At 32.9% G+C, this 13,948-nt stretch overlaps 1 protein-coding gene across 2 annotated transcripts in view; it reads left to right on the plus strand.

Annotated features, from left to right (window-relative positions):
• The first annotated feature begins 3,063 nt into the window (after positions 1–3,063).
• The window catches only part of LOC145267013 (mediator of RNA polymerase II transcription subunit 8-like), a 42,105-nt gene continuing 31,220 nt past the window's right edge, over positions 3,064–13,948 (plus strand). For both annotated transcript variants that reach the window (XM_080122912.1, XM_080122913.1), the window contains exons 1-4: positions 3,064–3,165; positions 6,611–6,729; positions 10,925–11,069; positions 13,573–13,713. In XM_080122912.1, the coding sequence (XP_079979038.1) occupies positions 3,160–3,165; positions 6,611–6,729; positions 10,925–11,069; positions 13,573–13,713 (411 nt within the window). In that variant the 5' untranslated portion in view covers positions 3,064–3,159. The remainder of the gene's footprint in view (positions 3,166–6,610; positions 6,730–10,924; positions 11,070–13,572; positions 13,714–13,948) is intronic.

Raw genomic sequence — 13,948 nt, forward strand, 5'->3', positions numbered from 1 at the left:
TGATCAACTAAAGCCGTATCAGATTAATGAACATAATACAATCCTATGTGACGTGTCTTTACCTTTTCCACGACCTTTTGTCACACAAAAGCTCCGGAAATCTGTTTTTGACAGTTTACACAACTTGTCACACCCTGGAATTGCTGCTTCAACTAAAATGATAACTTCCAGATATTTTTGGCCCAAAATGGCCAAGTCAATAAAGGAATGGTGCAAGGAATGTCAGCATTGCCAACAAGCAAAGATAAACAAACACACAAAAAGTGACGTGCATCCATTTGAATTGCCATCCAGCAGATTTCAAACTGTACACATTGACATTGTTGGCCCTCTACCACCAGTCAAGAGCAAAACAGACCCGTATTTCTCTCCCTATCGTTATTTATTAACATGCATCGATAGAAATACGAGATGGGTAGAGGCTTGTCCATTGACCGAAATAACTGCAGCGTCAGTATCAACTGCTTCTGTTGATCTGTGGATATCGCGATTTGGTGTGCCCCTCCATGTCGTTACAGACAGAGGTAGCCAATTCGAGTCTGAGCTGTTCTCAGAACTGTCAAAAATTATAGGGTTTCACAGGCTGAGAACGACTTCGTACCATCCCCAAGCAAACGGAATGATCGAGCGAGCACACAGAACATTAAAGACAGCAATTATTGCCAGAGGAGAATCTTGGTTGTCTGCTCTTCCTATAGTTCTTCTAGGTATCAGGATTACACCCAACGATTCCAATTATTCACCATTTACTGCAGTTACGGGTACTAATGCACAGATACCTAGATTGTTAATCGATGCGTACGAGGATGCAAACATTGATATAACAGATGCTCACATAAAAGCTCTAGCTGAGGAGATGCGGAAATTTGACACAGACGGATTATCCAGTGGACACCTCCATTCTTTACCTACTGTGTACATTCCTAAGGATCTTCAAATTTGTGACAGCGTCTGGTTGAGAACAGACAGGATTCGAAAATCTATGGAAGCTCCATATACAGGTCCATTCCAAGTAGTACATCGTCATGGCAAATATTTTACTATTAAAATGTCTGATGATGTACACAGTAACGTTTCCATAGATAGATTGAAGCCTGCATATTCTTCAACAACGTCAAAAGATTTTGTTCCACCCCTTCCAGTATCTGACACTTTTGTATCTTCCTCTGATACAGAGGTTGAAAAGAAACAAACTAAATCAAAGTCCGGAAGAACCATCAGGTGGAAGAAGGACAACACATATTTTTATTATTAAAAATAAAAATGATGTAAAAATTTTCTAAAAAAAAAAACAAAAAAAAATTTTTTTTTTCCGACCTACATTTACATGTAAATATACTACCAAACTTTCCTTCACAAAAACAAACCCAAAGCTATTTATCATGAACGATGAACCTTTAAACTCCGTTTACTGGGCGGAAAGTTATATGGTGAGCTACGATGTTCACTCTTTCGCTGCCGGAAATTCAAGTGCCCCGAGACGTTTTCTGCGCAAGCGGCTAGAGGCGCCCTTTTTCTTTTTACTGAATTGCTCTGGAGGTTCAATGTTTTGATTTTTTTTTGACCAATCAGAGAGTTTTCCGGGCTGTCGGAAATTATGTGTCTGGGAGCCGGTGAAAATCTTTAAAAACCTCTGTATTTTCCAAAAAAAGCGCAGTTAACAAAATTCAGAGATAGTGTTGGAAGATATATATATCACTATTGTCTGCAGCTCAAAACTAACGCGACAACACTGTGAACGTAGCAGGCGAGTCGGCTGATAAAACAATGTGGGCGAACACACAGACACAGTAACTAACTTTTGTATTCTCCCTTTTATTATCGCATGCTCATTTTTAATTAATTTTATGTAAATAATTATTTTAAAACTTCCTTAATCTCAACTAATTCCCTCCTTTTGTTCACTCATAAATGAACTATTATTTTCATTGAAATATTTCCTAAAAAGTAATAAATCTTTTTTTATAAATTGAGAGTTAACTGTATTTATTTTGTTGATATATTTTCTACGAAAGAACATCGTAAATTCGACTCTCTGTCTTGCTCTCTTTACTTCTTTTCCCCACAATAATAGTAAAATTAATTAATAAATAATAAACAAATGTAAGAAACATTGGAAAAGGCCAAAACCTGTCCTGCCTTGATAGGGTTCAAAATAGACTTCGTGGCATCGTGGGAGATGTCCTTTTCTCTACACTGCAACCTCTATCTCACAGAAGAGATGTTGCGACTTTGTATCTGCTTTATCGTTATTTTCATGGAAAGTGTTCGACTGAGCTTTAATCTATGGTCCCCCCTCGCCAAACTTTCACAAGAAACACTAGACTAGCTGAAAACATTATCAATAATTTTCCACACTCTTTATCTGTACCTAAACCTAAACATAGATTCCATGATCAAAGCTTCTTTCTTAAAACTGCACGCCTGTGGAATTGTCTTCCGTTTTCCTGCTTTCCAGCTGTCTATAATATGGTTGTCTTCAAGTCCAACGTAAACAAGTTTCTGATGAGCCGTTCCACTTAAGTTAACAAATTTACCAAACTTCCATTACTAACGATTACTATATTGTCCTTTTGACTACTGTTCACTCTTTAACCCTTATCCTTGAGTGGCCTCTCGGTCTTGATAAGTGGTGACGCCTATGTAAAAAAAAAAAAAAAAAAATTGGCCTTTCTAAGGTTTGACAGATTGGACTTTTTAAGGCCAACTTTGGCCTTTTACGCTCTTTCATTGCAAAAAAATATGGCGGCCAAAAACAAGGTTCATAACTCTTTCGTAAAAAAAGGCCAAATTTGGCCTTAAAAAAGGCAATCTGTCCAACCTTAGCAAAGCCAATTTTTAAAAGCAATACGGCAGCCTCGTATGTCGTCTAATAAAAAATAATGAAAAAATAATAAAAAAGAATTTTTTTCTGGTTTTATTTCAGCCTTAGGGTCTAATAATGTGTTTTATATAAAAAATAAATAATTTTTGTCTGTCAAATAATTTACGCCGCTAAACTACACATTTGCCCAATTTAATTTAAATGCCGCAAGCCAGACCTTATTTCTAACTTGGTTGGTTATCTCAGCTAAATTTTGCGACTTCCGGCGGAACTCTCCGTTGTTTTGAAGCAAACTTCCGGTTTGTTCAAATAGTATTTATTTATCTCATCGCAAAATGCAGGTGGGTTTTTTTTTTGTTTAAAAATTATTTAGTTTATGGTATTCTCATTTTTTTTTTCTTTGCAATATTATAATTACGATTATTGTTTAATAGAAATTGGTTTTGCCATCCATACGATGTGAATTGATAATTTTATAGATCTTCTAAAACATTCTTTTTGGGAAATACCGGTTTTAACGACACGCCATATAATATAAAATAACAGTTTAAATTATGTTACCGTGCTGAAATAATCACGTTATTATTTAGAAAGCCATTCTTAACATGGGGTGGGTATCGTATTTTGTAACAATTCTGTACTTTCACCTAATAATTTAATATCGTGAAACTTCAATTTGGTGCTCACTGCTAGTGCACTTTACTGATCCGTGATCCGCGCGATTTTTTTAAAATCGTATTTCCAAGTTTACTTAAAGTTTTATGTTTTTTTTTTTTTATTATTCAAGTGTAAGGTTAAAAACACCCTCCCCTCCCCATGTTAAGAATTTATTTTTAAATAATAACGTTATTATTTCAGCACGGATCAATAAGTGCACTGCACTAGAACCTTCAATTTAACTTGAAAATACTATAAAAAATTAGCACGGTAACATAAGTGCATAAGCATATTTTTTTTTGTTTTCTTATGCATTTATGTTACCGTGCTATGTTTTAAAATCGTTTATTGATATTTGGAATCTCCGAACTTCTGTTCTTATCTTGAGTGTCATTCTCACAACATTATCATTGGATAAAATACAGTTAAAAACCCGCCGAATATATGTCAACCTATGTCACGGTAACATTTATTGAGCGAGTTTTAACAGTATTTTATCCAATTTTTTATTTATAACACCTTTTCCGAAACTTACCGTGTTAAAGAGAGAGTCAGACGCCATCTTGAATTTTCCAATACATCGGTAAACACTGTATGGTTTTCGAGCTGAATAAGCATGTTACATTGAATAAAAACACGAAAAATATATCCAGTTTGGTAGAAAAGTAACTTATCTTGCCTTTGATAACATTTATTTGTTATATATTTGTTTTTTGTTTTTTTTTTGACAACTTTTTCGAATCTATGTGTACAGTAATACAAACCCTATTTCTGCCAATCTTATCGAACTCAAAACGAGAAGATGCTGCCCTCGCGACGTGAATGAAAATAAAAGGTTCCGTTCGAAATAAGGTCGGGGGTTACATCGACTGAAACATTGTGTAAATGACACTCAAGATGAGAACAATAGTCCAAAGAATTCAAATATCATCTCAAGAATCTTGCCCCTGTTTTAGTTCTATTTTCAATGTTTTTATTTATTTTTCAGCGGATTATTATCGATTAGACATTAGTTTACCAGATTATCGAAAAAATGGGTAAGAAGTCAATATTTAAATATTTGTAGGGAGGGGGTCGTTCAGTAGCCTTTTCTAAAGCAGTTTAACCTCATTTTGAGATTATTTAAAAAAAAAAAAAAATAGCTTAATTCAAAATAAAGCTAAACTATTTTTTTAAAAAGGCTAAATTCGTAAAATTTTGGGCTAAAGAACATCGAGTGGTTCTAAAATGGGTGATCGATTTACTAGAACGTTGCATTAGAAACTGAGCAATCTCTACAAATATTTAAATATTGACTTTTTTATTTTTAATTTAATTTTTTTTTTTTTTATAATCTGGTAATCTAGTGTCCATTCGATAATAATCCGGTGAAAAAAAAAAAAAATTGAAAAAAAAAAAAAAAAGACGAAAATAAAAATAAAGATGGGAAGGAAGATTCTTTAGGTCTGCCAAATTCAGAAACGTAATTATAAACGGTACTTGTACAGTTTAATGAAGACATTAAAAAAATGAAAATATCGAAAAAAAAAAAAAAAGGGTTATATTGTATGTATCCGTTATGGACTGAAGATCTCCGAAAAAAAAATATCACTTAATTTGATCAAGTATTTTTTTTTTTTTTAACAGTGGAAAAACACGTTTTTATAACAGCGCGTTGAAGGTAGCCATCTTTGAATTTTTTGAACACGCCACGGGGAAATAACTCAGTTTAAAGCCCCGACACTACCTCCCTATCTTTAATACTAACTTTTCTTCCTAAAAATCGAACCTTTTGTTCGGTATCATGACAAATTGTTTTTTTCGCTGTAAAAAAAAAAATAAAATAAAAATAAAAAAAACTGTGATGAAATTAAGTGAAAAATTTTTTTCCGGACAACTTCATTCCATATCGGATATGCACAATATAACCTTTTTTTTCCCGATATTTTCATTTTTTAATGTCTTGATTAAACTCTACAAGTACCTTATAAACATATAAAAAAAAATGAGGAAACCAAATATAAAAGAGAAAAGGACAAGAGAGAAAAATACACAGACTATAAATCCATCTTCCAATAATTCAAAAAACTTCATGACAAGATATTTGTTTTTTTATTTCTCTGCAAAACTTATTAACATTCATTTTCTCACAACATTTTCAGTTTTCATAATTCCATGTGATACCCCTTTGGGTTTTACATCTGTAGCATTTTTTGTATGTTTAGTTTGTGTGTGTAATTCATGTGTGTTAATCTCCGCATTTAAGGATTTTCCTTAATTTTTTTTTTTTTTTTTTTTATTACATTTTCACCCCAAAACAAGGCACATTGCCACTTTGGTGTAGGGGGCTACTATCAGGGGAAAGAACTACTGGGGTACTATGTAGGGATTTGGGCAGCAAGATGTTGGTTCACGTTGCACTTGAACTTCTGCATGTCAGTACAGTTGGGGAAGCAGTGACCTGGAATGGAATCCCAAAGTCTAGCAGTTCTGGGGAAGAAACTACTGGAGTAGAAAGATCTTTTATATCTAGGGATCTCTACAGTGTGGGGGTGGGATTTTGCAGCTTGTCGGGTCTGTCGAGGGTGTTCACGTCGTGGGGGCACAAGTGCTTGCAGTTCATCAGAGCATTCATCATTAAAATACTTGTAGAAGAGGCAGAGGGATGCAACGTTTCGTCGATGGGACAGAGGCTGAAGCTTTGATGCCAGTTTAGGGCCTATCAGATTTGCGACTCTCTTTTGAACCTTGTCAAGGAGCGAGAGACTAGTAGCCGATGCACCAGCCCAAATATGACAGCAATACTCCATACATGGGCGAATGGTTGCCTTATAGAGGTACAGGATACTTTCGGGTGTTAGTAGTTTTCTAGCACGTTCATTACTGTTGTATCTTTTCAGCTCTCCCTCTGATTCCAATCTCTCTCATTCTCTTTTTAAAGTTTTTCGGTATTGTTCCTAGTGCTCCTACTATTAGTGGTGTTATCTTGACTTTTTTCATCTTCCATATCCTTTTGAGCTCTCTGGCAAGTTCCGTGGATTTGCTCCGCTTCTGTCTCCTTGATCTTCACTCTGTGATCTGCTGGAACGACAAAATCTACAATCTGGCACGACTTTCCCTTTTTAACTATTATTTATTATTATTTTCTAGCGTGAAGAAAAACAACTTGAAGCTACGTTGGATGCCATTACGCAGCGGATTTTGGATCTCAAGAACTGTATCCAAAGTTTCTTGATGAAAATCGAACATGAATATTCAAACATCACATGGTAAATATCCCATTTGGCAAGGTATATATGTTTGTGTGTGTGTGTGTATGTATTCTCCACTTCATCCTCTTGTTCGCTCAGTATCATTTGTGTGTGTATATATATATATATATATGTATATACTACAATGACTAAATTATATATATATGTATATACTACAATGATTAAATTATATATATATATGTATATACTACAATGATTAAATTATATATATATGTATATACTACAATGATTAAATTATATATATATGTATATACTACAATGATTAAATTATATATATATATGTATATACTACAATGATTAAATTATATATATATGTATATACTACAATGATTAAATTATATATATATATGTATATACTACAATGATTAAATTATATATATATGTATATACTACAATGATTAAATTATATATATATGTATATACTACAATGATTAAATTATATATATATGTATATACTACAATGATTAAATTATATATATATGTATATACTACAATGATTAAATTATATATATATATATATACTACAATAATTAAATTATATATATATATATATATACTATAATAATTAAATTATATATATATATATATATATATATACACTACAATAATTAAATTATATATATATATATATATATATATATATATAATTTAATTATTGTAGTATATATATATATATAATTTAATTATTGTAGTATATATATATATATATATAATTTAATTATTGTAGTATATATATATATATATATAATTTAATTATTGTAGTATATATATATATATATTACTACAATAATTAAATTATATATATATATACTACAATAATTAAATTATATATATATATATATATACTACAATAATTAAATTATATATATATATACTACAATAATTAAATTATATATACTACAATAATTAAATTATATATATATATATATATATATATATATATATATATATATATATATAAGGAATGATAGACAAAATAAATATAGGTTTATATAAATTTATTTGTCAGTTCAATAAGAAAAATCATCAATGGGAAGAGCGGTTATAAACACTCTTTATACCGAGGCATTTTGAAGCCTAATGCTTCTCATCAGAAGCGGTTCCAGATATAGGGAAATGCGACATTGAGCATAGAGTACATTAGGAAGGAAATGTAAAACGAACATAAAAATAAAAAAAAAAATAAATAAAAAGGGAAGAACATGGGATGAAGATGGATGAAAAGGTATAGGATATCGGGTTGCGAGAAGAAACGAAAAAATGGAAGATGAAAAAAAATAGTAAAAATAAACAAAAGGGAAGAAAATGGGATGAAGATGGATGAAAAGCTATAGGATATGAGGTTGCGAGAAAAACAGTGAGCAGATGGAAGTTGCCGTTATATAGTGCAGGGTCATATTGAGTCTACGGAGAAGCTGAATTTGTGACTAAAATTGGGTTCATTCTAAAAGAATACTGGAGGGGGGGTACGTTAAAAAAATGAGAAGTGCGCCAATGCCGAAATAATTGTTGCTGGTTGTGCACACACGCATATGGAGCTGGATGCACACGCGTAAATATTGTTGACAAATCTTCAAACCAACAAATGTCATCAAAAGTCATAACAATTGAAAGAAGAGTGCAGAAACTTTTAAATATAAAAGCCAAGTATGTCCAAGGATGGAATACTGCTGCCACATCTGGGCAAGAGCTGCTAAAAACAGCCTATCCTGCCTTGATAGAGTACAAAATAGACTTTGTGGCCAAGTGGGGATGCCTCTCTCTCCCACAGAAGAGACGTTGTGAACCTGTCTTTGTTTTATCATTATTTCCATGGCAAGTGCTCGTCTGTGCTCCAATCTCTGGTTCCCCCCTCGCCAATTTTTCGCGAAAAACACCCATCCAGCTGAAACCACTGTCAGTAATTTCCCCACTCTTTATCTGTGCCTAAATCAAGATGTAGATTCCATGAACAAAACTTCTTTCTTAGACAACAATGGAGCCTCTTGAATGTTGAGCAGTGATCCGGTTTTTGTATTTGAAAGGACGCACACCACAAGAGACTTTTGATGAAATGAAAGAAACTTATGGTGATGATGCCCCATCATATGACCTTGTAAAACGCTGACATCGTGAATTCAAACATGGACGGAAGTCTGTGGAAACAGCTCCCAGACCTGTTCCCCCCCCCACCTTTTGCCATTGATGAGGCATCTGTCTGTCAAGTTGAGGCTGCCATTTTGGAAGATCGGCACATTACTATTCGCCAAATAGCCCAAGATGTCAAGATTAGTACAGGGTCTATGGAAACTATCATTCATGACCATTTGCATATGCATAAGATGTCTGCCAGATGGATTCCCAGGTTGCTCACACCATTCCAGAAGAGAGAACGCGTCGAGTGCTCGATGATGAATTTGAAGATGTGCCAAAAAGATGAGTCAAAGTTTTTCAAAAGACTGATTATACAGGATGAAATCTGGGTCCATCACTATGATCCAGAGACCAAAGCCCAGTCAATGCAATGGAAGCACTCGGACTCACCACCTCCAAAGAAGGCAAGGGTGCAGCCCTCTGCTGGCAAGGTCATGCTCACAGTCTTCTGGGACCATGGCGAAGTAGTGATGACAGATTTCCTGGCAAAGGGTACCACAATTATAGGAGCCTATTATGCTTCACTTTTGAGGAAATTAAGGGAAGCTATCAAAATCAAGAGGCAGGGCGAGATCAGCAAAGGTACCCTCCTCCTGCAGGACAACGCTCCAGTCCACAACTTGCAAGTCACCAGATTAGAAGCACGGGCGTGTGGTTATGAAATATTACCCCATCCTCCCTACTCTCCTAACCTTGCACCCTCTGACTTTCACCTCTTCCCAGCCATGAAGTTGGTTTTGAAAGGAAAGTGTTTCCCAGATGATGCAGCCTTGATTTCTGAAGTCACGTCGTGGTTGGAGGACCAACCTGGGGTGTTCTACAAAAACGGTCTCCAGAGCTGCATCAAACGATGGGAGAAATGCATAACTCTGGGTGGTTCCTATGTAGAGAAAGACTAATAACTGTGCCAAGTTTTGTTGTTCTACTGCTATGGGAAGTGGGCCAGGGGCATTACTTATTGCACGCCCCTCTATGATCAAAATTTCATAATATCTTAAAAAGATCTGAATTTACAGTTTTTTTAAAGATGGGTTAGTTTGTAAATTGGCTAAATTTCTTACCATTTTCAGTCACAAGCTTATATGCATTTGAATAGGACTGACTTAAGGCAAAATGTCCAGCAAATACGCATTTTTTTGATAGTTTGAATGGTCATAACTATAATTAAAATGGGCTGATTTGAAAAAAACTAAAAGTTATTTCTTTTTTTTTTTTTTTTTTGCTTCTTTCAATAATGCTTGATTTGAGTTTATTCGATCTAAAAAAAAAAAAGTGGTGTGGTATTCTTCAGAATTGTCTCATCTATTATATCACAGGTCCTTGTGTGGTTGCGTTCGAAATTCAGTGCAGATTCCCAATTTCAAATTCGTCTTTGTCAGTAGTAAGACAAGAATTTGAAGAATAAATTGGATTAAAACGCTTTTGTATAGATCAACAAATATAAATTTCAAATACAAATTCACAGGAAGCCAGTTAAAACCACCTAGTGTGAACGTAGCCGGAGTAATCGAATGTCCTGTTAACATTTTTAGTCTATATTACTTGTATTGATCGGACTATTGTTCTCAGTTTTAGTGTTATTTGTGTAACATTTCGGTCGGATTGTCTTTTGACCGTCTTCAGGCATTTTGGTGGTTGTTTGGAAAAGAAAAGAGAAAAATTACTGGCTCTGTCAATATTTTTGTATTCTTTGAGTTAGTCTCTATTTTAAGGTTATTGTTTCGTATTTATGAAAAATTGGTTTACAAAGGGAGGCAATTCTAATAAAGATCGACAGGGATTATCTCCCTTCCATCAACAAAATTTAAGGGTTTACAATGTTTTTTTTTTCTATAATTAAAGGCTCCCAAATGCTACTAATTTCTAGACTTTGTCTGCTTAGTAATTTTTTATTTTATTATTTTTTTTTTAATTATTTTTTTTATTATTATTTTTTTTTTATTATTTTTTTTTTTATTATTTTTAAGGCATATGTCTGCCTCCTTCAGTTGCCTAACCTTCCACCTTGCATTTCTGTCAATTAAATTCTTAATTTAATTCTTTGGTTTATTTTTAACAGGCCAAATGTTCTCGACAATTTTGCCTTGCTCTCTGGTCAGCTGAATTCTTTGAGTCGTCTGTTGAAAAGTGAAAAGATTTCACTTTTGAAGAATTATGTCTTGCTTCCACTGGCATTATCACCAGACAAAGATATGGAACTGGAGGTGAGTATTGCTCACGTTTATCATTAATGTTTTTTTTTATGTTTTTTTTTTTTTTGTCGATAAGTTTTGAGTTATAATCAGCTAACATACTTCCTAATTTCTGGTGTAGCGCTACCAGAAGTGGTGACAAGGCGAATAAGTTCCTTCGCTTTTTTTCAGTACTTGTACAGTTTAATCAAGACATTAAAAAATGAAAATATCGAGAGAGAGAGAGAGAAAAAAAAAAGGTTATATTGTACGTATCCGTTATGAAATGAAGTTCTCCGTAAAGAAATTTCACTTAATTTGATCAAGTAGTTTTTTTTTTTTTTTTTTTTCTTTTTACAGTGGAAAAACACATTTTTATGACAGCACGTTGAAGGTAGACATCTTTGAATTTTTTTAACATGCCACGGGGAGATAACTCAGTTTGAAGTGCTGACACCCCCTCCCCATCTTTAATACTAGCTTTTCTTCTTAAAAATCCAACTTTTGCTCGGTATCATAACAAATTGTTTTTTTTGCTGTAAAAAAAAAAAACTACTCTATGAAATTCAGTGAATTTTTTTTTTTTTTTTTTTTTTGGAGAACTTCATTTCATACGGGATATGCAGTATATAAAGTTTTTTTCGATATTTTCATTTTTTTAATGTCTTGATTAAACTCTACAAGTACCCTTTTTTTTCTTTCATGCCTATAACTTATTCGTCATTTTGATTTCTATAATTTTATTTTTATATTTTCATAAATATATATTTATTATATAAATTCAAACAAAAAACTTTTCTTTTAAAAATTAAAAACCAAAACTTATTTTTATAGTTTCATAAACATATATTTCTTTAAAAACGTTTTTTTTTTATTTTTTTATTCTGTTATTAAAAGTGCAAATAAAGACTAATTGTATTATTTTTATGTTTTTATAATTTTGTTAACTTTTAATAATGTCCTTTTCTTATGCCGTCTTTCAATAAATCGCTTCACAATAGAAATACTGAAGAACAATAAAAAGCGAAAGAAACTGATTTGCCTTGTTAACACTTCCGGTAGCGCTACACCAGAAGTTAGGAAGTATGTTAGCTGACTATAACCAAGTATTTTTGTTCATGACGTTATTGGAACACAGGGTGGAGCAGGTGCTAGCATGATTACAAGAGTTAGGAGTGGATTGAGTTCAGAGAACTTCTGTCATTACTAACTAGCAGAGCGTTATCGCTGTTAACTAAAGTATAACAGGATCAGGCATGTGTATATAGTATGATGTATGGAAGTGAAACTTGGCCAGGTTGAGGACATGTGTTGCATGGATAGAAATGATAGGAGGAAGATACAATGGATGTGTAATGTGAGTCTTAAACACAGGCTTCTTAGAAATGCACGCCTGTGGAACTCTCTTCTGTTTGCCTGTTTCCCACCTGACTACAACTTGGAGACTTCCAAGTCCAACATAAACAAATTCCTGATAAACCGCCCCTTAAACACAGGATTAACATATACATGTAAACAGTTATACACACATCTATAAGGAACATTATCAGAGCTCTACATTGCGAGTGATTTTTCCAAGTGGCGACTAGAAATAATGAAACGCTTATCTTTTGGATATTGTGTTTCTTTCAATGACAATCTTTCAAAGCTTACTACTGAATGAAAAATATCTTTTCAGCTATTTTTTTTTTTTTTAATAAAACAAAGTTAAATTATTTAAACAATAAAAGTTTAATAGAACAATATACTTTTTTTTTTATGAAGGCCGTTTAAAAAAACGTCTGAAGAAATTAGAATGTTTATACCTTCAAGTATCAACATGAAAAAAAATTTTTTTTTTTTTTTTTTTTTACATGAGCATCACCACTTATCAAGGCCTTGAGGCCACTCGAGGATAAGTGTTAAAGAGTTTACAGTGGAAATTGGACAATATAGTAATTATTAGTCATGGAAATTTGGTGAATTTGTTAACTTATATGGAGCGGCTCATCAAAAACTTGTTTACGTTAGACTTGAAGATAACCATATTGTAATAATTTGTTGTATATTTAGAAATGATGTACATACTCATCACGGAACGAAGATGTCATGTGGGTTTGGCTAGTAACTTTTCTATTTGGCTAGTAAACGAAAATATTTAGTTGCCAAAGGTCAACTAAAGATAAATTTGTCCGTAGAGCCCTGATTATGAAACACCAGACAACATGAAGAAACTCATTATATACCCACATGCATTATATACAAACCTTACATATATATATATAACCCCTGCTATCCAACAGACCAATGATAATGAACAAATATTTTCTTAATGATTATTTTTCTTTTGGCTCCTTCAATTTCATTGACTCAGTTTTTCCGCACTTTCTGGTATTTTATGTTAACTGCCCGGAAAATTCTAATACTAGCATAGTCCTTATTTTGTATAAGTACCAAATTTTGTTTTCAAGCATGTGGTGAAGTTCTCTGAAGTATGCAAAGAAGTGAAGCAAGTAACACTTACCAATAATTATTTTTTTTTTTTTTTAAATTTCAGAAACTTACCGAGGGTCGTCTAATGATCTTTAATCATGAAGTTGTCCCTGTCTACCTACGGACAAAACCGGAACCAGAAGTGGAAGAAAAATTTACTGAACTTACGTACAGAGTTGGAATCTCACCTCACGATAATCCTCAGGTAGGTCAGCTGCCGTTATTTTTTTTTTTAAACATGTTGAAAGTACTGCTGGAATTTAATTTTTTCGTGCTTCTCTATTATAATAACGAAAAAAGTATTAAATTTCAAGTAAAACAAATGCTACCTACAAAATTGTCAGGTTGCAAATAGTAACATATCCAAAAATTACAAAAAACGATAAGATAGAAAATTTATTATTCATTAACAACAGTTCTAGTAAGATTAAAAATAGTTT

The sequence above is a fragment of the Euprymna scolopes genome, chromosome 42 (genome assembly GCF_053919585.1).
Source record: "Euprymna scolopes isolate OS-2025 chromosome 42, ASM5391958v1, whole genome shotgun sequence".
Taxonomy (NCBI): Eukaryota; Metazoa; Mollusca; class Cephalopoda; order Sepiida; family Sepiolidae; genus Euprymna; species Euprymna scolopes.